General features: G+C 39.1%; 1 protein-coding gene across 1 annotated transcript; it reads left to right on the top strand.

Moving 5' to 3' along the window:
• AFM (afamin) lies at window positions 1-22,518 on the top strand. The gene is made up of 15 exons (XM_045789472.2): window positions 1-135; window positions 4,081-4,129; window positions 4,438-4,570; window positions 5,484-5,695; window positions 6,510-6,642; window positions 7,253-7,350; window positions 8,139-8,268; window positions 10,757-10,971; window positions 14,555-14,687; window positions 17,039-17,136; window positions 18,155-18,287; window positions 19,296-19,519; window positions 20,319-20,451; window positions 21,657-21,718; window positions 22,364-22,518. The coding sequence occupies exons 1-14, from the start codon at window positions 9-11 to the stop codon at window positions 21,690-21,692; spliced, it is 1,854 nt and encodes a 617-aa protein (XP_045645428.2). The 5' UTR covers window positions 1-8; the 3' UTR covers window positions 21,693-21,718; window positions 22,364-22,518.
• The last annotated feature ends 630 nt before the right edge of the window (window positions 22,519-23,148 follow it).

Genomic DNA, 23,148 nt, shown 5'->3' with positions numbered 1-23,148 from the left:
TCGGTTACATGACTTTCTTTTGTGAATGTGATTTCTTTAAAAAAAAAATGAAACAGTTAAAACTTACAGGTTTTGTTATTTTCCTGTTCTTTGTGCCTGAATCCCTAACCCTGCCCACACAGCCTCAAGATGTAGGTAAGAAATTTACTTGTATATTAGCTAAGGAATGACTAGGTTGGGATAATTTCTCATTTTTTAGCCTTGTTTTATTTTCATCTAATTTTTCACTTTTCCCCCCTCTCATGAGTTGATGTATACTGGTCACATATCCAGAACTAACCTTTCCAGATTTTGTATTTTAATGGTCATGTTACCCAATCTATAGACAGAGATAGTAGTTATCACACCCAGCAAATGGTCACCAGCTTTATGGCAGTATAGAAAGTATTGCTGGGATATATAATTCGGATTTGAAAATATCAATATTTCTTGCAAATGTATATAGTGTATGGTAACAGTGGAACGTGAGATATGGGTTGGGATTTTTCTATACTCTTTGGTTGTCCAAAGTATGTCCCAGCTAGGTGGTAAACACCTTTAGGGTACGTAGGACCCTGCTTCTTCCAACTGCACAGTTTATAAATATCCTTACATTTGTACATACTCATACATCTGGCCAAGGCAGTGTCAGCCTGCGGGAAAGGGTGACTTATATATATTTTCTTCCTAAAGGGGAACATTTTGAACTTCGTTTGTTTAGAGGAGGTGTCTTTTTGTAATCGTTCTAGCATGGATGAAGCACTTCTTTGTAACTTGCACAAAAGTCCTATAAGCATTGCAGTGGCTCTGAAGATGTGGATTGAGTCCAACTTAATTTCATACTCCCCACAGTGCCTGCTAGTGAGACCTGTCACAGGGTTTGAAGAATGGTCATTTTTGAATTCTTCTTCTTTGCCCCTTGTAATGACTTCTTCAAAAATCCTGTTGATTTTTGTCTCTTCAGTATATTTTGCATCTGTGCTTTCCTTTAATTTTCCATTACTCCTCACAAAATGCTGATTTCTCAATAGAACAATTGCAAAAGTCACCTAATGGGCTTCTTGCTTTTTTTCTATCCATCCATTCATTCTCCCACCCAGCAATTTGACAAATAGTTCTTGTCACCTTCCCTTTGCCAGGCACTGTGTCTATTTCTAATTCCCTGCATATTAGATATACCCCTACCTGGCCAGTATTTCTTAACATATAGAAATAATCATATTAGGTGATACCTCATTGTGGTTTTGATTTGTGTTTCCATGATGATTAATGATGTTGAGCATCTTTTCATGTGTCTATTGGCCATTTGTATGCCTTCTTTGGAAAAATGTCTATTCAGATTTTCTGCCCATTTTTTTTTACTTGGTTTGCTTGGGGGGTTTTTGGTACTGAGTTGTATAAGCTCTTTACATATTTTGGATATTAACTCCTTACCGAATATATCATTTGCAAATATCTTCTCCCATTCAGTAGGTTGCCTTTTAATCTTGTTGATGGTTTACTTCTCTTTGTAAAAGCTTTTTATTTTGACATAGTCTCAATAGTTTATTTTTGCTTTTGCCTCCCTTGCCTTAGGAGACATAGCTAGAAAAATGTTGATAAGCCTGATGTCAAAGAGATTACTGCCTGTGTCTTCTTTTAGGGATTTAATAGTTTCAGGTCTCACATTTAGGTCTTTAATCCATTTGAGTTTATTTTTGTGTATGGTGTCAGAAGGTGGTCCAGTTTTATTCTTTTGCATGTAGCCGTCCGGTTTTCGCAACACCGTTTATTGAAGAGACTGTCTTTTCCTTATCGCATATTATTGCCTTCTTCGTCACAGTATATGTGACCATATAAACGTGGGTTTATTTTTGGGCTTTCAATTCTGTTCCATTGATCTATATGTCTATTTTTGTCCCAGTACCATACTATTTTGATTGCCACAACTTTGTAGCATAACTTAAAATCTGGGATCGTGATAAGTCCACTTGTTCTTCTTTCTCAAGATTGTTTTGGCTCTTCAGGGTCTTTCATGGTTGCATATAAATTAGACAGGAAATAATAAGTGTTGGAGACAATGTGGAAAATAAATGAACGCTAGTACACTGTCAGTGGGAATGTAAATTGGTGCAGACACTGTGGAAAATAGTATGGAGGTTCCTCAAAAAATTAAAAATACCACATGATCCAGTAATTCCACTACTGGGTATTTATCCAAAGAAAATGAAAACATTAATTTGAAGAGATATATGTACCCCTATGTTTTTATTGCAGCATTATTTGCAATAATCAAAATATAAAAGCAACCCAAGTGTCCATCAATAGATGAATGGATAAAGAAGATGTGGTATATATACACAATGGAGTATTACTCAGCCATAAAAAAATGAGATCTTGCCATTCATTATAACATGGATGGACCCTGAGGTTATTATGCTATGTGAAATTAGTCAGACTGAGAAAGACAAATACCATATGATTTCACTTTTATATAGAATCTAAAATACAAAACAAACAAACAAAAACCCAGACTCTTAAATACAGAGAACAAACTGGTGATTGCCAAAGGGAAGGTGGGTGAAGGAATGGGTGAAATAAATAAATGGGATGAAGAGGTACAAACTTCCAGTCATAAAATAAATAAGTCATGGAGATGAAAAGCACGACTTAGGAATATAGTCAATGATATTGTAATAATGTACGGGTGACAGACAGTGACTATTGTGGTGAGCATTGAGTAATATATAGAATTGTCAAATCAGGGGCGCCTGGGTGGCACAGCGGTTAAGCGTCTGCCTCCGGCTCAGGGCGTGATCCCGGCGTTCTGGGATCGAGCCCCACATCAGGCTCTTCCTCTATGAGCCTGCTTCTTCCTCTCCCACTCCCCCTGCTTGTGTTCCCTCTCTCGCTGGCTGTCTCTGTCTCTGTCAAATAAATAAATAAAATCTTAAAAAAAAAAAAAAGAATTGTCAAATCAATATGTTGTACACCAAAAACTAACATAACACTATATGTCAATTATATTTCAATTAAAAAAAGAAATAATCAGATTGTTATTCTATATAAACATTTTCAATGGCTTTTCATAACTTGTGTTTGAAGCCCAAACCCCTATGCAAGACCCCCAAAATATGGATCCAAGTCCTTTCTATCCTAGTTTCCATTCTTCATTATGACCCACTCTTTCATGAAAGTGGATTAATTTACTTTCTCCAAATACAACCCAAGATTTCTTACCTTTGTGATTTCACTCACATTATCGTCTCCACACAGAGAGATGAGCCTCCTTATTTCTCTGCTAGCTGAAATCTTGTACATTTTTCAGACTCAACTCATATGCCACTCTTGCTATAATCTTTTTCTGGTTTCTCACCCAGGGATCAGGGAGCATTCTTGTCATAGACTTGCCCACATTACTTTAGCATGTCCGGTACACTCTCAGTTGGCTTATAGTCATGTTCATAAGTCGCTTGAACTATGGGAGTGCTTAAAAACCTGAGGTCCAGGGGAGATGTCTTAATTATCATTGATTGCCTCATATTATCCAGCACAAGTCCTTGCAAAAGTAAGGACTCCATGAAAGTAGTCTATGCAGACAAATATAAGTGTGTTCTGATTAATATAAGCTCCTTGGGTGAAAATCAATGATTTGATCTCTAGACTCGTCCAGAGATCAACTAAATATCTGTTCCTACTAGCATTAAAAACTATACTGACTACGAGCACACCGTGGCATCTCTTGTTGGGCCCTGTACTAGCATTACATCTTATATCAGTTCATCTTCATTCCTAGTCATACATGGTAAATACTTGGCATGAAAATGGTGCTTGGATTTGACACTTGTGTCTGGGGAGCCATCAATGCCAATCTGAAGTCCCGTCAGTTTGATATTAATTCAAGTCAATTCAATTTAATGAATACCTCTTGAGTACATAGTAAGCTGTAATTAAAATCTCAAATTTGGTTTATAAGGCTTTTCTCCTCTTGTTAAGTATACCAAATTACTCTCTACAATTAGTTTTCTATTTTATACTTTGTAAATGTAGATGTCATGTGTGGTTATTTAGTGGTAAAATGTTAAAAGGACACATAGTAACCTATATATCTTTGCTTTTCAGATGATGTCAGTATCACCCAGAAATTTATAGAGGAGAATGTTGGATATATGTGAGTTTCTCTAAACTATTTTTGACGATGATGGTGTTTACATGATCTTATCTGATAAATTCGAGAAATGTTAATGTTTTTCAAAAGTAATTCAGTTAAATAGAAGCTGTATTTAAAAAGCAAATACAATATTATTCATAAAATTCCGATGAGGCAATTGAATTGTCAAGAAATTGTAAAATGTATAGCCCTCACACTTTGATCATTTCCTGGGAGTAGTCAGCAAGTGAATGTTTCTCTGAGTTTTTGTTGGACAGAAGTGGAAATTCTACAGGTGATCATTGTGTACTCTGTGTGGACTGTTGCAGCACTATCATCGTATTTGCTCAATATATTCAGGAGGCCTCCTTCGAAGAAGTAGAGGTGTTGGTAAAAGCCATGACAGAATATAGAGATAAATGCTTGGGTGACATGACACTCCCAAGGTGTTCCAAATTAGCTGTAAGTAAATTGTTTGCATTTCTTAAACAAATAAGCTTATTTGTTAAAGAGAGAATTTTTTGGCTTGAAATATTAAAAAAAAAGATGCTCTATGCCCCCTCATTTTTTATTTTGCCTGACTTTGGAATTTAGGATAAGGTACTTTCCTTGGAGAGATGCAATTCTGTATTACAGCACACAGGAGGAATTGGCTAGGAGATTGCAGCCCATGCCATATGTATACAGGCAGGGAGGCAGCCAATAGTCTGACAACGTGCACAGAAGTACAGAAGTACCCTCCTTAGCTGCCTCTCTCAATATATGCTCTAATGTCACATCCCTTTTTCTGGGCCTCTGCCAAATAGAGTCACCATCTGCATTTTATTTATTTATTTTTTTTAAAGATCTTATTTATTTATTTGAGAGAGGGAGAGAGAGAAGGAGAGCAAGAGGAGGTAGAGAGAGAAGCAGACTCTCTGCTGAGCAGGGAACCCAACACAGGGCTGGATCCCGGGACTCCAGATCATGATCTGAGCCGAAGGCAGAAGCTTAATGGACTGAGTCACCCAGGCACCCCACCATCTGCATTTCTAGAAGACTATTACTAAACACTACGCTAGTACTTTACCAACACATTCACACTCTGACCCTATCACCTTGAGAGAAAAGGAAAAAAAGCTGTTATATAAGGGAAATGTAAGTAGAAAAGAAGGAGTAAGAGGTTAAAGGGCCCCAGGATAGGGTAGAAAAAGTTCCCCAAAGTGTGGGATGTTGTCACAGGTGTGGGTAACAATGCTTTGTTGGTAATACTGGGAAAATTGGAATATCTTTCCTGAAGGGTGACACTCATCACTCATTGTATTCATTGTGTCATCTCAGAAGACTGAAAAACTTTACAATGAAAAAAGGTGTCTTTTACTTTTCTGTTGTCCAGACTGATGTTTTACTGGAAAATATATGTGCTCTGGAGGGACTGCCACAAAAGCATAATTTTTCACACTGCTGCAGTAAGGTCGACTTGGAAAGAAAACTTTGTTTCTTGCATAATAAGAAAACTGATGTAGGATTTCTGCCTCCTCTTCCTACCCTGGATCCTGAAGAGAAATGCCAGACTTATAAAAATAACAGAGAATCTTTTCTAAACAAGTAAGTTTTCTTTTAGTAGAAGAATTACCTAATTGAAGAATTATTCTTAGGCTGAGTCCAATATCTATTCCAAAGGAACATAGCTAGTATCATTGATGGATTAATTCATTCGTCATGTATTGTGGGTCACGTCCTGTGTTCAGCATTGAGGATATAAGTATGAATAAGATATGAAATCTACTTTCAAGATCCTTTCAATAAAGATACATATTTTCTAATGTGGTAAGCCCTAGAATGGAGGGTTTGCATGGGGCCATATTGCTACTGGAGGGAATAATCTAGTTTTCCCAAAGGGAAGGTGTAGGTTTTACTGAGGGTAAACATTAAATCAAGGGATATTTACCAAAAATCTGTTTGCAATAGTGCAGTTAACTGCAGAAGCAGAGACTTTTTCTGGAAAGCTGGTGTGCTCGTTGAAACTTAAATTACAGGTGGATTTGAACATAAGTAAATAAAATTCCTGGGTCTCAGATGGAGTGTGCACAGGTGGTATTCTTTGAATATGGAAGGGAGAGCTGCTGACATCTGGCCACAGCCATAGTTCAGTGTTCAGGATGAACACTGTAATCATCGCTCTGATTTGGGAGTTGGCAACTTAACTGATAAAACTTTTATTAGAGAGTGGATAATGCTGCCTTGTATTGAAGGCTTCCATGACGGGAAGTCCTTCCTCTTTCAGTTTTACAACTCGACCTTGTCTTTTCCTATCTTTCCTTTCCCTTCCCCTTTCTTCCCATCCCTTGTCTACCATTTCTTAAAATTTCTTTCCTGTTTTTAACCTCTTTCCCTCCTTCCCTCTTTTTTTCTTTTATAGTTATATCTATGAAATTTCCAGAAGGAACCCCTTTGTTTTTGCCCCTACACTTCTAACTGTTGCTGCTCGTTTTGAAGAGATGACTAAAACATGTTGTGAGGAACAAGACAAAGCTAACTGCTTTCGGACAAAGGTGAGTATTACAGTTATTACATTGAAATGATAGGGAGTCACCCTAAATGGCAGATCCTTGCTTAAAGTTAAATTCTAGCAAAGGGTTGTTTACCATTTATCAGCCATTTTCTTGCCACTTTCACTGTTTTTTTTTTTTTTCAACACTTTGTCCTCCTGCTGCTGATCTAAATTTCTTACTACTTGAGACTCTTGAAAAACAATTGCCTATTTCCAGGGTCTTTCTTCTAGTATTGTCTTCCTTGTAAATTGGAAGAAAGCCTTAGTGAGTGAATATCTAGGGTAAAGATGGCATTTATCTTTTATTCTGGACAAACCCTCTTTTGGCTACCCATAAAATTTAATCATCCCATTAGAGATGGACAAGCTCACAGCACACTGTACCATTTACCTTCCCACCAAGCATACTTCAGTCATCAGGAAGACTGGCCTAACTTTTATAATGTGCCACAAATGCATGTTTCTTTTGATATATAAACTTGTTAGGATAAAAATCCCATAGATTTTCTGTTTCTGAGCAAATTTTGGAGAATTTGGTTGAGATGTAGTTAAGAAATAGGAGAATAGTGGGATTTTGCTCTTGCTTCAATAATTTTTTTTTTCTCCTTCAGGCAGAACCTGTCATACAATATTTAAAAGCATCATCTTCTTTTCAAAAAAATGTCTGTGGGGCACTTATGAAATTTGGACTGCAAGTCTTAGAATCAATGTGAGTTTTAATATAAATCTTGTCTTTGCTGATATTTTCACCTCTGTGTCCCAATTTTGTTAAATTGTTGATGACTTTTTATTTCTATTTTTCTCCAGGGGTGTTGAGGTGGTTCTCAGTCCACATGAATAGCTCAGAACCAGGACATTAGGGCAGAACGAGAGAAGACCTGGGAGGTGGGGAGACCCTAGAGAGAAAGAGGGTTACTTCTGAGATATTCTTTGGTTAGTTGGGAATCTGAATTGGTCTGGGAGTTCCCAACCAGGGTTTTAAAACTCCAATGCTTTAGAGGGGATGTAGCCATCCATGTTTGACTTTAATGACCAGGAGACAACTTTATAAGGATAAATTTTATCTCCAGTGCTCATCCAGTGCTCATCCTGACCAATTAGTAATGGTGCTATTGCAACGTCTTGAGAAAAATTCCGAGATCTCAAATAGATCAGCAGGGAAGAGTTCTGGGATGGATTATCTATCCCTGTCATGGGTTCACAGCAGGAAGCTGTGGTCCTGACAAAATGTGTTTTGCTATAAAAATTATGGAAGCAAGCATATATCTCAGGCCTTTTTATCCTGCTCCTGGTCCAGGACTCAGAATGTCAGCCTAAGAGTTGCTGAGTGACCCTGTGAGCTGTGCCACATATCCACAGCTCCTTGGTAAAGATATCTGTGAGTAAAACAAGGGTTCCAATTCTTATTGAAGCTATTTACACTGTATCAGCAAAGAAGTTCCCCTTGTCTTACCTGCTGTTCAAGTTGTTTTAGTGGTTTATCAATTCTTTTTCCAGAAATGTGGCTATACTTAGTCAAAAATTTCCCAAGATTGAATTTAAGGAACTTACCTCCCTCCTAAAAGATGTTTCTTCCAAGTACGATGGATGCTGTGAAGGGGATGCTGTGCAGTGCATCCGTGACAGGGTAAATATTCTCTAAAACCAAGTAAAAATAATGATTTGGGGAAGCCATTTTTTTTATTCTGAAGTTGCCCTGATATGTGGCTATTTTACCACATGAAATAAAAATGATAATAAGGGGCGCCTAGGTACTGAATCAATTAAGCAGCCGACTCTTGGTTTTGGCTCAGGTCATGATCTCAGGGCCCTGGGATGGAGCCCTGCATCAGGCTCTGCACTCATCCGTAAGTCAGCTTGAGGATTCTCTTTCCCTCTCCCTTTGCCCCTCCCCCCCATCGCACGTGCACACGTGCTCTCTCTCAAAAAAACAAATACATCTTAAAAAAAGAACATTAATAAATTATTAAATAGTAACATAAAATAAATAAAATAAAAAAATAAAATGTTAACAAATAAGCTCAAAGAAAACTTTCAGATGTTTTTACACGCGGGATTGCTGTTAGATTACTCAACAGATTCTATTTTACACAGCTAAATGTCCTTGACATAAAACTTTAAGAATTTAGAATCATTTAAGGCAGATTGAAGTTTTCTTTAATACTGCACATCTTCTTTTAGAGATACTAGAAAGTAAAGAGTAAAGCTCAGAGAATGATTTTTACCATTACATTTTTAAGAACTGCTTTCTCTGAGTTTCCTCCAGCTATGTAGGAGAAGTCTTGTCGAACAAGTGGAGATGTTAATTTAAAGTAACTCTTATGTTATTCTTTAAAGTGATTTTCTAAGGGCATATACTGGTAAATATATTATTGACTTAGTTTAAGTTGTTCATGCACACAAAAGTAACACAATTTTATTAAAAATATCTCACCTTCTGGGGCGCTTGGGTGGCTCAGTGAGTTAAGTAGCCAACTCTTGATTTCGGCTCAGGCCACGATCTCAGGGCCCTGGGATCCAGCCCTGCCCCAGACTCCCCACTCAGCAGGGAGTCTGCTTGTCTCCCTCTCCCTCTGACTCTCCCTTGCTCTCTACCTCCCTCTCTTTCTCTATCTCTGCTAAATAAATAAGTAAATCTTTAAACAAAAAGAAAAAAAAATCCTGCCTTCTTAGTTGAAATGAGGCTTTTTCTTAGTGACTTTTAATTAGTTTTAACTGTTTTAAATTCACAGTGAAACTGTATGTTAATTAACTTGAATTTTAGAATATGAAGATATATACATTTTATTTCAAGCAGTGTACAACAGATGTCCCCAAGAATTATTTTGTCCTTAGTCAGACTCCAATTAAAAGCAATCTTACTATTTTTCTATTGTTTGGTTATGGATATGTGGGTTTTATTATATTACATATTATACACTGAATTAGAGTGTAATTGAGGATTTTTGTGTGAAGTTTGGAGCTGAAACTAAGACATTATGTTATGTCCTTAGTAACTCTTTTTTTAATGTCTTCATGGAGAAATAAGAGAAATTAAATTGTAGTTTATTCAAAACATAAGTGAATTCCAGACATTAAAGAGATGTGTTGCCCAGAACAGTGATGGCCTTCAGTGAAATGTGTATCTGTTTGCAAGGATTGGCTTCCTGGTTCTATCTGGTTGGTTGCGAGCATGGTGCTAACAACCCCTATCCCATTTTTCACTTCAATCCAGAGTTTTATTCCATTCCTCACCTTCAGTGTTCGCCAGACGAGGAGGAACAGCTTGGGCAAAGTCAGAGAGGCCTGGAATAGCTTGGCATTTTCCGAAACTCATGTACACATGAAAGTGGAAGAGAAAGGAGGAAGAACATGCAGGTTCATACTGGGGAGTCTGGAAAAGAGACTAGGGGGCAGATCAGCTTTTAAAAAATTATCCAACTAATGTGTAAATACGAGAACTTCACCTTCTCCCTTATTCCCACCATTTCACGTGGAGGTCAGAATTGGGATGAAGAATGGAGAGGGGATACAGGAAGGGTTTCTGTTTTGTATTTGAACAGTTTCAAATTAATAATAACCATAGGAAATGATAACAGTGAGTGGGATAGCTTCTTATGTTTGAGAAGTAGTTATCTGGTAGTTGCTCTAGTACATTTGGTTATCATTTCGTCATTCACTTATCAACTACTTATTGAGTTTCTACTATGTGCTTGGCCATATAGTTTCAGGGCACAAGAGAAGACATCTAGGATTACAGATATTCTAGTCACATGTCTTTGGTGGCCTTCATTGAAGGGGAAAGAAACAGCACTTAGAATTTAAAATGCCAATATATCAAGGGAAGAGGAGTGAAGTATTTAAAAGATAATATTTGACAATAAAATGGGAACTTATAAGAGAGTCTGTTTTCATAATTATGTCATTTAAAATCCTCAGAAATAGAACTTACCTTCATGTGAAAACCTCAAGTGTTTCACATTAAGACAAAATTTAAATATTATGATCAAATTATCTGATGAAGCAATTCCAGATGTGAGGCTCGTGTTTGGTTTTGTACGCAACCATTTCGTTATGAAGGAAAACCCAGCCCTGAAGAAATGACGAGAATAACTTTTCATTCTTCTGTCATACAGAGCAAAGTGATGAGCCATATTTGTTCCAAACAAGATTCCATCTCCAGCAAAATCAAAGAGTGCTGTGAAAAGAAAATGCCAGAGCGTGGCGAGTGCATCGTTTCCTCAACTAAAGATGATAGACCAAAGGAGTTAGCTCTAAGAGAAGTGAAATTTACTGAAAGCGAAAATGTGTGTGAAGAACGAGATGCTAATCAAACGATCTTCATGGCTGAGTAACATAAGTCTATACTGAAATTTATAAGGCAAACAGAAACTTAAGATTTGACCTATTTTGGCTAATTTGGGTGGAAGGAATGGGAACGATTTAAATCATTGGGTATCACATAATTTAAAAAAAAAATCATGGTTATTTTCGCCTGATTTTAAGAAGATGCAACTGTGTGATTATAGGGACGGCTAACATTTATTGAGTACTTGATATGTGCCAGACAATGGGCTCAATACTCGAGGTAGATGATCTGTCTTAGTTCTCACCACAGTCACGTAAAACTGATACAATTTCCCGGTTTTTTCAGATAAGTAAATGGAACTACAGAGCAGCTAAATCACTGGTCGAAGGTTCACAGCTAAAAGCTGGCAGAGTAAGGATTTGACCAGAGGAGGTCTGGCCTGGGAAGCTGTGGGTCGAACTGCCATGCTATGCCACTCCACAGCTATTCAAGGGAATCTAGGGAACTTGGAGCCAAAGGGACTAGATTTGAGTCCTGGTTGGGTCAATAGAACAAGTTAACCTCTCTGTGTTTCACATCATCATATATAAAATTCATATAAGAATATTCATTCATTCCAAGTTTACTGGTAATGAAACATAATCTAGGCACTATCCTAGGTTAGACAGGGCTTTTATCCACAGTAAGCTTTCATCAACACGGAATGCCATGTGGGAAGAGACAGACTTATAAATAAATGAGTTCACAACGTATTCTTTTATTTCTGAGAGCACTATATAATCCATAACGCAAAGCCAGAGGAGGAAGTGGTCAATTGTACCTGGGAAACCCGGAAAGGCTTGATAGGGAAGAGGTACTTAAAGACATTGTGGTAATCTAGACAGAAGGGGTAGATCATGGAGAGAAGTATAAAACCACCTGGTGTCTTTGTGGCTTTATGTAGGGTATTTGCAGTGAGAGAGGAGGGTGGTAAGAAGTATATCCGGCCAGATCACGCAGGCAAGCTAAGTAACGAGATGCCACTAAAGGGCTTTCACTGAAGAATAAGGAAGGACAAAATCACTTTTGTTTTTTAGAAACTTCATCTGGAATGAATCCCAGTTTGGGGCTTAGGTGGTTGGGTAAGTAGTTTTCAGATTCAATGAGACGGGAAGTATGGGTTGAAGGTTCTGTGGGCAAGAGAATATGTTTGGATCTGACCACACTGACTTTGAGGTACATGTGAAGCAATCATTGGGAAGGTCACGAGACATTTTTTTTTTTTTAAGTTGAGTGTGGTTGACATGCAATGTTACATTAGTTTCAGGTGTACAACACAGCGATTTGACAAGTTTATACATTATTCTCTATGCTGTGCCTTTTATTCTCGTGACTTATTCGTTCCATAAGTGGGAGCCTGTAGCTCCCACTCCCCTTCACTTATTTTGCCCATCCTCCCCACTCCGGCAGCCATCAGTTTGTTCTGTGTATTTATAGGTTTAATTCTGCTTTTTGTTTATTCATTTGTTTGTAGTCTTTTTTTTTTTTTAAGATTCCACTTACGAGTGGAATTGTACGGTATTTGTCTTTGTCAGTCTGACTTATTTCATTTGGCGTAATACCCTCCAGGTCCATCCATGTGGTCTCGAGTATCACGAGACAATTTTGTATGTGAACTTGGAGCTCTGGAAGACACAGAGTATTGAAAACTTACCATATATTAAGTGCTTCTCATCTACTAACCAATTTATTTTTCAAAACAACCCTCTAAGGTTAGGATACTTTATTATCCTCACTTTACAGGTAAGGAGACTGAAGCACAGAAGTTAAGTAACTTGCTGTCAAGTCACACATGTGGTAGAGCCGGGATTCAAACGTGAGCTGTCTGGCTCCTGACTCTTGCTCTTAGAACCAAACCACTGTGTTCTATTGCTTTTCATGAGTTGTGGGTATTAACTCAGTCTGAACAAAATGTTAGAGGTAACGTGTTGCACTTCTACCTGACACATGTGCTCACCAAATGGAAGCAATTCTTATCATCATCAACATCATCATATTACAACATAGAGTTTGAGGAGAAATCGCAGAGCAACAGTGGGCACGCGGAGCCAGAAACAGAGTTTTAAGGTGCAGTGTTTCTGGGTGTAAACATATGACACAAGACCTCAATGGATCTTCCAGGCTAGGGTAGGCTTCTAAGATTTTTTGTTTGCAGCCTTTTGGTAGGGTGTTTTTTTAGCTGTGATTTTATTCTTGTAGAAAGGTCCGTGATTTACACCAGATATTAAGAAGAGCCCTTGAGTCTCTGAAGGGTAAACGCTGCTGTGTTAGGGCCTGGGAATATATCCTACAAACAAGACTGAGAAGGCAGGTGGAGAAACAGAAGAGACGATGTCAGAAAAACCAAGATTAATCAGGAGAATCAAAGGCTGCAAACCAAAAAGGGATGCAGAGTTCCCTGGAATTGAGAAACTTTTGTGAGGTGTTGCTCTCGCCAAACATGGGCCATTTTAACTTATTCTGAATAGATAAAATTTTTAAGAAAGATTTTATTTATTTATTTGAGAGAGAGAGAGCACAAGTGGGGGAGGGGCAGAGGGAGAGAAAGAAGCAGACTCCCCACTGAGCAGGGAGCCCGACATGGGGCTCGATCCCAGGACCCTGGGACCATGACCTGAGCCAAAGGCAAGTGCTCAACAGACTGAGCCACCCAGGCGCCCCGATAAGATTTTTTTATGAAGAAGGTTGTAAAGAGCGCAGCCGGGGTGCTTAGAGCAGACAAGCCTTCCTGCAAAGAGAGTCAACTTGGTTTAGAAAAGAATGAAGTAGGCATCCTACCAGACCTGGGTTCATGTTACGCTTCCTTTAACAGCGAGGTGCATCCCCGGTCTGAAACTTCTTTTCTTCAGCTGTAAAATAGTACTGACCTTGAGGACTAAGTGAAGTTAAACGGGAAAAGTGTTTCCAGAGCTAGGAAGCACTTCTTTATTTCTTATGCCCAGAGCTCAAGCCAGTGCTAGCACCTACTAAGGGCTTAATAAGTGTTAGCCTCTTTCCTCTCGCTTTCCCATTTCTTCCCAAATCACACTGCCTGCACCCCTGGAGCTTCTCACTGAGGCCATGGAAACCACTGCCAATGACTTAGAGCTCCAGGGGTGGTGACTCCCATGTTTGACAAGTGACGGGATAAAGTCACGGGCAGAACTGCTTCCCAGTCTCTCACCAAGGCGGCCCCGGAGTGGGGAGTAGCCACATCTCCACCATCTCGAGTTGGAGGTTTGAATGCAGTTTCCAACAGAATTAGACTCAATACGTATCTTCTGAAGTATTGCCAGCACGAGACACTATTTCTGAGGTTTTATGCATTAAATCATCCTAATAATTAACTTGGGATAACTCTAATCATTCTATCCTCTCCGGTAAAAGCACTGTTGATTTAAAGCATACTACCAAAGAGAACCTTTGTAAAATGATGTCCTGTAGTCGAAATATCCTCCGAAATCAGTCCCTGAGCAAACCGGAGGAGGTCGTTAGCGTTTGAAAGCAGACTCAGTGTCACGAGATCTGACTAGCTTAAGAGATAGCAGGATTTGCTATTTTGTTCTTTCTGTAAGGTCTAATATATGAAACATTTTAAACATCACAGGTTTCTTTATGAACACTCACGGAGACATCCAGAACTGTCTATACCAGAGCTTTTAAGAATTGCTGGAGTGTATGAGGATCTTCTGAAAGAGTGTTGCCACACGGAAAACCCTCCAGACTGTTACCGCCGCGCGGTAGGTCCCACTGTTCTGGGCTCACAGAACTAGACAAAACAAAGCCTAACAACAAATCCTCCATACCTGACCTCAAAATTTTACTCTGGACTAGGGGGTAAGAAATGTGATTGACCCATCCGATTGTACTTAAATTCCGTGTGGGCAGAACTGATCACTGGGAAGACTGATACCATGTTAGGTTTCTGCACAATGTTTGAACTACTAGTTCTGTGTGTTGATGCAAAAAAAATCTTCCCATTCAATATTTCACATTTAGATCTTTATTTATGTACTCTGCATTTTATTGAGCCATATAGGATTTTTTATGATTATCAAAATAATCAATGATTATCAAAGATGATAAGGAAAGTACCAAAAGTTACAAAGATAAAATAAAAACTTTGATAATGTCACTGAGAAATAGCTACAATTAACATTTTCTTTCATTTTTTCTATGCATATATGCTTATGAGTGTTTAAAAATAAGATTGGAATAATACTTTCTTAAATTTTTGGATATATTTTTTTTAAGATTTTATTTATTCATTTTAGAGAGAGACACACACACAAAGAGCAGGGGAAGGGGCAGAGGCAGAGGGAGAGAAAGGATCCTCAAGCAGACTCCCCACTGAGCTGGGAACCTGACGTGGGGCTCCATTCCACGAGCCGAGATCATGACCTAAGCTGAAATTCAGAGTCAGCTGCTTAACTGATGGAGCCACTCAGGTGCCCCTGGACCTATTTTTAAGTTACTATCATAGAAAACTTTTTATGTCATTAAACAGATTTCAAAATGTACTTTATTTTAAATGATGGAATCTCATCATCATGGTTTATTTAACTGTTCTACTGTGTGTTGGACATTGTGAACATTTAGTTAGGTTTTTAATTTTATAAGTGACTCTGAAGTGAGTATCTCATTCCATTCACCTCTATTAATATTTATGACTATTTTCCTAAGATGGGTTATCTGTAGGGAAATTATTAGGTCAAAGTATATAGACTTAAAAAAAAAAACAACAACACTCGATCCAAAATGCCCAAGTTACTTTCTAGAAAGCTTTATCAGCATACAGTCTTACAACAGTGATCGAAAATATCCACTTCACCCTGCCTTCGCCATCATTGCACAAGGAAATTAACTGCTAGATTTATATGTAAAAAAAAGTGGCTGTGTTTTAAGCATTTATTTGATTTTTAGGTGAAGGTAGCTTTTTCCCATATGATTTTAACTATTGTAGTTATAAATTTCTTGTGAATAAGTTGTTCATGACCACTATCCATTTTCCTGTTGAAATTAATGTGTTTTAGTATCAATTCATATGCATTCCTTATATAATAGAGAAATTAATTATTTGACATTTCTGATTTGTTTCTCCTTCATTTGATATGCGCTTCTTTTGCTTTGTTTATTTATTTATTTATTTATTTATTTATGGATTGGAATATTTAATAATGTTAAAAATGTCCATAGCACCTAAGGCAATCTACAATCAATGCAATCCCTATCAATGTCCCAATAGCATTTTTCACAGAAATAGTAACAATCCTAACATTCATATGGAAAGACAAAGACCTTGAATACCAATTCTTTTGCTTTATTTAAAACATTGCTTGCACTTGCCATAAAAATCAGTTTACATCCGTTCATATTTGAGCAACGGAGTAAGAGGACTTGACTTTCAGTCTAGTTCTGCCACTGTCCCTAAAAGGAGCCTGTTCCTGACCCTTAAATGAATCACAGTGCTAGAAGATTCTTTTTCATATGGAGCCACAGTGTGCCCCACAGCACCCATTCACTGGTGTGTAGTTTTCTCTCTCGTGGCCACTCAGTAGATATCCAATTTTATGCTGAGGAGATAGAGCTTGTCAAATATTTGAATATAATTATTGGAGTTTTAAAGTTCCAAATCTAAACGATGAAAAAGAAAACACGAAATAAGGACAAATATGATTAAAAAGTTCTGTGGCAATTCTGACTAGCTGGGTCATTCTAGGCAAGTCATTTTACTTCATAAGGCTGATTTCCTTTATGTAAAAATGAAAGACTACTCTGGCCACTTGAAAGTGATAATCAAATATGATCATTGTCAACGTAAGATTTGAATTATACTTTGTAAAGCTGGAAAGCTCTAAAAAATATACAAGATGATGAAAAATTAGGAATTTCAAACTTTAGTAAAAGCCATATCTAGATTTATAGCTGAAAAGATTTACTTCTTACACACTCATATAAAAAACCTACTATCAATATGGGGTAATGATTGTTTGAAAATACTGCACAAACAAAAGCTATTTAACAAGTTGACATGAGCTTATAATTAAATTTTAGATAAAATGTTCATAAATATGATTGTTCTTATTTTTAGGAAAACAAATTCAATGAAACAACTGAGAAAAGCCTCAAGACAGTGCAACGAGAATGTGAACGTTTCCAGAACTTGGGGAAAGATGACTTGAAACACTAGTAAGTTGCTTACACAAGTTGGTTAACACTTGTGACCAGGATAAGATAAAAAGTGCCACAAAGTGTCAAAAATTCAGCTCAGTCTTTCAGTGATGGCAAATCCATAAGCTGGGAAAGAATAAAAACACAAAGGTCAAGAATCTGCAGTAAGCTATCATATTAAGCCTTTATTAGGAATGAGGCTAGAAATGAAAGAAAGACTGGATTCTGGAAAATTGACTCTCTAATGCTTTAAGTTTTCACTTGGACTTGCCTTTGTCAATCCCAAGCCAGAATCTCTGGATTCTGCCCCATGTGTGAAGGCAGGAGATAGAGCAAACTTCAGGTTGTTGGAATTTCCCAAGGAAAAGATGGTTTGCCCCGATTTTGAACCCATCTTACTGAGTTTATAGAAATAATTCTGGATTTGTGTAACATTTTAATATTTATTTTTTAGTACTTTTGTGAGCATTCATGAGTAATACACAGTTTATTCTGGATTCTCTTAATTAATTACCAGGCTAATATAGTGTGTGTTTAAACCAGACATCTTTAAATCAAAACACAGTTTAAAAGATATGATTTCACTGTTTTTGCAATCGGCCATTAACTGAGAACTCAAAATCAGCCTGTTGAAGATATTAGTTTATTTCATCTCAGATTATTCTCTTCCAATGTAGCTATTAATTAAATTCTCCCTTTAAGATATGTATTAATTATGCAAGGGATTTCAAGCAGGATTTTACATACTAGCCAAGGTATTTGCTGCTGGGGAGCTCCTATATTCCCAGGCAAATCTGAGAATTTCTGAGATTACCATGAAATTAGGAGGAAGCCAAAAATGCAGAATCTAGGAGTCAGGGTGTGGGAAAATAGGGCGTGAAGAGACAGTTCTCTACCATTTTATGAGAAAGCCGAGGTTCACGTTGTCCTTTCCTTGGTTGTCCCTAGCCTTGAAGAGTTAGGGTTTCAAGTAGCTAGACAAGGTAAAATGGGTATCTGTTTTTGTTTGGAACCAAACAGACAAATGTTCTTTCAGCTACCTTTTCAAACTCACGAAGATAGCCCCCCAGCTCTCCACCGAAGAACTGACCTTTCTCGGCAAGGAAATGGTGACAGCCTTGACCACGTGCTGCACACTGAGTGAAGAGTTTGCCTGCGTTGATAATTTGGTGAGCATGGCCCACATGCCTAACTATTCCTTAAAAAAAAAAAAAAAGAAAAAAAAAAAAGACACCTGCTGTACTCATTGAGCTGTAGCAATCAGGCAGTTATATACCTTTCGTCATTGTTTTCAACATTGTTAAGCAAGGAATGTCAAAGTTTTGAGGGGGGGGGGGCTCACTGCATCACAATCCTAAGAAGCAAAGGAGAATGTCTTCAATATTTTCTTGGGGTTCTCCAAATCATCTTTCTTACTTCTTCTTTTCTTTTTTTTTTTCTTTTTTTTTTTGAGAGTGAGAGAAAGAGAGAGAGAAACAGAGCGAGCTGGGGGAGGAGCAGAAGGAGAGGGAGAAGCAGACTGCGTGTGGAGTCTGATCCAGGGCTTGATCTCACGCCCCCTAGCTCATGACCTGAGCCGAAATCAAGAGTCGGACACTCAACCGACTGAGCCACCTCTTACTTCTTATTAGGACCCCCTCTTACTTCTTATTACTAATTTGTTATTTGAAAATTGTTAAGGCAAATGGCAGGAATAATGATACTGTTTCAGAATGATATAAGGAACTTTGTAATTTTAAGTAATGTTACAAATTCAGTCTTGTCCCCCAGGCCAGTAAGAGAACTGATGCTTCAGGCCCAATCACAACTTGGATGTATCTCTTGAGGGCTGGGGTGGAGATTATCCTGGAGGACACTCCAGGAAGGGAATAAATCAAAGGGCCACAGTGTTTGGCTGCCACTTTGAGTTGCCTGCTTTGCAGGTCTCTGCTTACAATTACAGATTTGTATATATGCTAACAAGAAATTAACCTCTAGGCATTTGAATTGCAATGGATGAAATTTTGTTATAAGGCAAGCTTCTACTTTGCTTTGTATGAAGGATCATGTTTACAAGTGCATGGGTTTTTCTGAGTACAGTTAGCAGTCATTATAGAACAATCTAACTGTTTCTCTAACCATATTTCAAAACCCTGAGTTTTAAAGTCATATCTGAATTCCAACTTTCATTGGGACAGATGGATTTAGTTCTTGGAGAGTTATGTGGAATAAATGAAAATCGGAACATCAACCCTGATGTGGACCACTGTTGTAAAACCAACTTTGCCTTCAGAAGGCCCTGCTTTGAGGGCTTGGAAGCTGATAAAACATATGTGCCTCCATCTACATCTCAAGATTTGTTCACTTTTCACACAGACTTATGTCAGGCTCATAATGAGGAGCTCCAAAGAAAGAAAGACAGGTATAAACATTCTCTTCCATTCATCTTTTTCTTCAGCCTGAAGGCACATAATTAATGAGAAGGTGTGTTGTAATGCATATGTGATTTTGGTGTTCTAATCCTGTTCCTTCCATCCAATTGTCCAGTCTCTCCAATCCAGAAAAGCAGCGGGGCCTACTTATTGCTGTTGCTTATAAGTCAAAACTTAGCTAGTCTTTTCTTTTGCTAGGCGTGGAGGGTCCAGTACACTGATTTGGAAAGGGGGCTTAGGGCAGCCAGCAAAAACTCTCATGGGCAGGTTCATAATGAACTGGACTTTCTTGAGGGAATGTCATAGATATTTGTCCTGAGAATCTTGCTTAAAGTTTGAAAAAATGAGAGGTCTAAAAGGGACAAGACTTTTATCTTCTCAGGCAACATATAAATATTAAAGAATACCACTTTTTGTGGGGATTGAGGTAGTGTCTGTATCAAGTGGAGTGGAAACAGCATTCAGCTACTGAGAAAAAGGGAATAGAGGTTGTTTTGAAAATGAATTTTCTAGAAAGACCAAAAGGAATCACATAATCTACCTTACTGTGCATAAGGAAGACCTAATATATGTTCACATTTTTATATCATTTTTGTTTATGATTACATAACCCTCTGAAGAATGTTACCATGAAATCCATCCCACAAGTTGAACACGAATATTTTAACTTTTTGTACTCCCCCCAATGAAGCGCCCCCAAGACATGTGATATTGTGACAAGCTTTTTGGAGAAGAGAAGCTTAAGAAAGAAGTCTTTAATTAATTCTATTTGGCACCTCTGAGTCACAGGTTTCTTGTCAATCTGGTGAAGAGAAAGCCTGAACTTACAGACGAGGCCCTGCGGTCACTGCTTACGGACTTCACGAACGTGGTGGTGAAGTGTTGCAAAGCCGAGGGGCCTGAAGCCTGCTTTAATGAAGAGGTAGTTCTATTTCTTTTCCACTGAAACTCAGCTGGTATTCCTGGTCACATACAAGACAACAGAACTCCCAATAGGACCCTGCTTCCTCCCTGCGATGTCTCTGAGGCCTCTGAGAACACCGTGAGCCTGAGGTCACAAGTTGAAGGACCCCGGCACTGTCTCCTTGGTAACAACAGGGTGTAAGAAAAAGGTGTCAGGAGAACCCAGGTTCTAATTCCAGTCATCTTGGTCATACAACTTCAACTGACCTGTACCTCACCATCTGTAAATGAGAATGGCGATAATCATCCTTGAATTATACCATTGGTGCATACTGTCCTGTTTTGAATCCCTCATTAGTTTAATAAAACGAGTAGCCACACTGATTTGCAAAGGAAATCATAATCAGCTCCAAAGGGAGGGGAGCAGGAAGGGTATTAGTCTGTGAAGTCTCTCAGGGGTGGCTGTCTCACCTTCATGGTCTTGTCACAGCATCCTTCAGGTGAGCATGCATGTGTGTGAAGGGAGGAGTTGTCGGGGGGTGTAGGTAGTGAGGGGGGAGGAGAGGAGACGTGCTCCCTGAGTGTTCTCACTCAGTGACTGGAGTCTCTCGCCAGCTTGTGGTGGTCCAGGATTCCCAGGTACGGGTGAAGGCCAGCCCCAATGGACGGCTGCTTGGAAGCAGCTCTTCACTGATTTCCAACTTCCTTTCTCACCATTCCTTTCCCAGCAACTCCCGCTCTACCCCAGACTCACAATTCACACGCACACGCAAACTCGTGCCACTCGTATCCTTCCTCCCTGGTCACAGACACGCACGCTCACACATAGTCTTCATTCTGGTTCACAGCCCTCTGCTTTTTCCAAGGGAGTGCTTAGTCTGGGGGAATTTGTGTGTGTGTGTGTGTGTGTGTGTGTGTGTGTGTGTGTGTGTGTGTTTCAAATTATTAGCTTTTACAACATATGTTTAATGTAATTTGAGGTTATTAATCAGTATCTAGCATTTACCTGAGTGAGTGTGTACATTGAGGCCATGGAAAGGGAGGGGTGAGGTCACCGGCAGTTCATAAAAGGCACTTGAAGAAAGGGTGTTCATTGTCTCCCTGTACGAGATGGGACTGCTTTAATTTTTCTTCCCCAAATTCAAGGCAACATGCATCTCCAAATTTAAATAATCATGTCTTAAATTTTTCTATGTGTTTTTCTTTCTTTTTCTTCCCTCTCAGGGTCCCAAATTGACAGCCAAAAGCCAGGCTGCTTAAGAAATACAAAGTAAAACCCACCAAAGGTAATCCCTGCTCTCTGCGCCGAATGCCAAATGTCCATGTAGCTTATGTGGCCCCCCAGGATTTTCCCTTCTGGTGCTTCAGTGTCTGTTTCTGGTTCACCCCACATGCCTCGTACCCCATAGGCCCGTCTTGGTCCTCTCGCATCTCTCTGGGTCTGTACCACGCTGGGCGGCAGTATTTGTGGTAGCACTTCTCTCGCAGCTTTCTGGGGAGCCAAAAGGTACCCAGTCCTTCTCTGCTACCGCACTCAGCTGTCTGGACCCGAAGGGAGAGGCAATTGAAATCTGTGAATATTGACAGGGAGAGGAGGGCGGAGGATGGGCAGACAGGCCTCAGTAAACCTGCCCTAAGAGTCTCGCCACAACAGCATGTTCATAAACGAAAAGCAGTTTGTTTGTGATTTCACAAAGCTCTGTAAAGGATGCTCTGTCCTCTGCAGTTTAGGTAAGACTCATACACAAACTCTAGGAACAAGCTGATGTTCAGCATTGGGGAAGAGAGGCCTGACCACCACAGGGAGTGGGTTTGCATCTTTAAGAAGCACAACATCCTTACCACAGTTTTCTATATACGTGACTTCCCATCACCCAAGTTACACGATTTCACATTCTTGTGTTGCATAAGATCCTTTTTTTTCTTCCCAGGTTGTGGGGGGAAGAGAGGAACACCGACTGACCCACTTCCTATCTGTCCTGCGGTGGATTTTGTTTTCTGAGAAGAAGGCAGTGAAAAGATTCTTCTGTAACCTTTCCCTGAAATCATGTTATTGTAGCGAGCAATAAACAAGATCATAAAGTTATTTCTCAAAGACTGATGTCATGTGTCAACTTGATGACCAAATTAACCAATCAGGATGCATTCATTCCATCAGCATCATCAGCTCTTTGGCAAATGCACGCCGCTCCAGGGAAGGCGGCGCTCTGAGGCAGCAATGGTGTGGGCAGAATCCTCCCAGATGCTTGTCCTTGCTGCTACTGGAAAGGACATGAGGAGCTGAGGGCAGACAGCCCTCCTGTTGCTGCTGCTCCTAACATTACCCGTGGCCCCTGAATGTTTTCAATGTATGAAACATCGTCCGAAGTACTTTTCGTGCATTATCTCATGGAACCCTGACAACTCTATGAAGTAGATGCCTTCTCTTAAAAAGATTTATTTTTTATTTGAGAGAGACAGAGAGTGTGTGAGCACAAGTGGGAGGAGTAGGGAGAGGGGGAGAAAGAGAATCCTCAAGCAGCCTCCACCCCGAGCACAGAGCCCAGCGCCCAGTGTGGGGCTTGATTCCATGACCCTGAGATCAGGGCCCGAGTCAAAACCAAGAGTCGGATGCTTAACTGACTGCGCCACCCAGGCGCCTTGAAGTGGATATCATTTTAATTCCCATTTTACAAACAGGGAACTTGAGTCTTGGGAAGATAAACTGATCTGTTCA

Source organism: Ursus americanus, chromosome 8 (assembly GCF_024610735.1).
Source record: "Ursus americanus isolate L20-20 chromosome 8, mUrsAme1.1.p, whole genome shotgun sequence".
Lineage (NCBI taxonomy): Eukaryota > Metazoa > Chordata > Mammalia > Carnivora > Ursidae > Ursus > Ursus americanus.
Note: the sequence above shows the minus strand (reverse complement) of the source record. Positions and strands in the feature narration are given on the sequence as shown.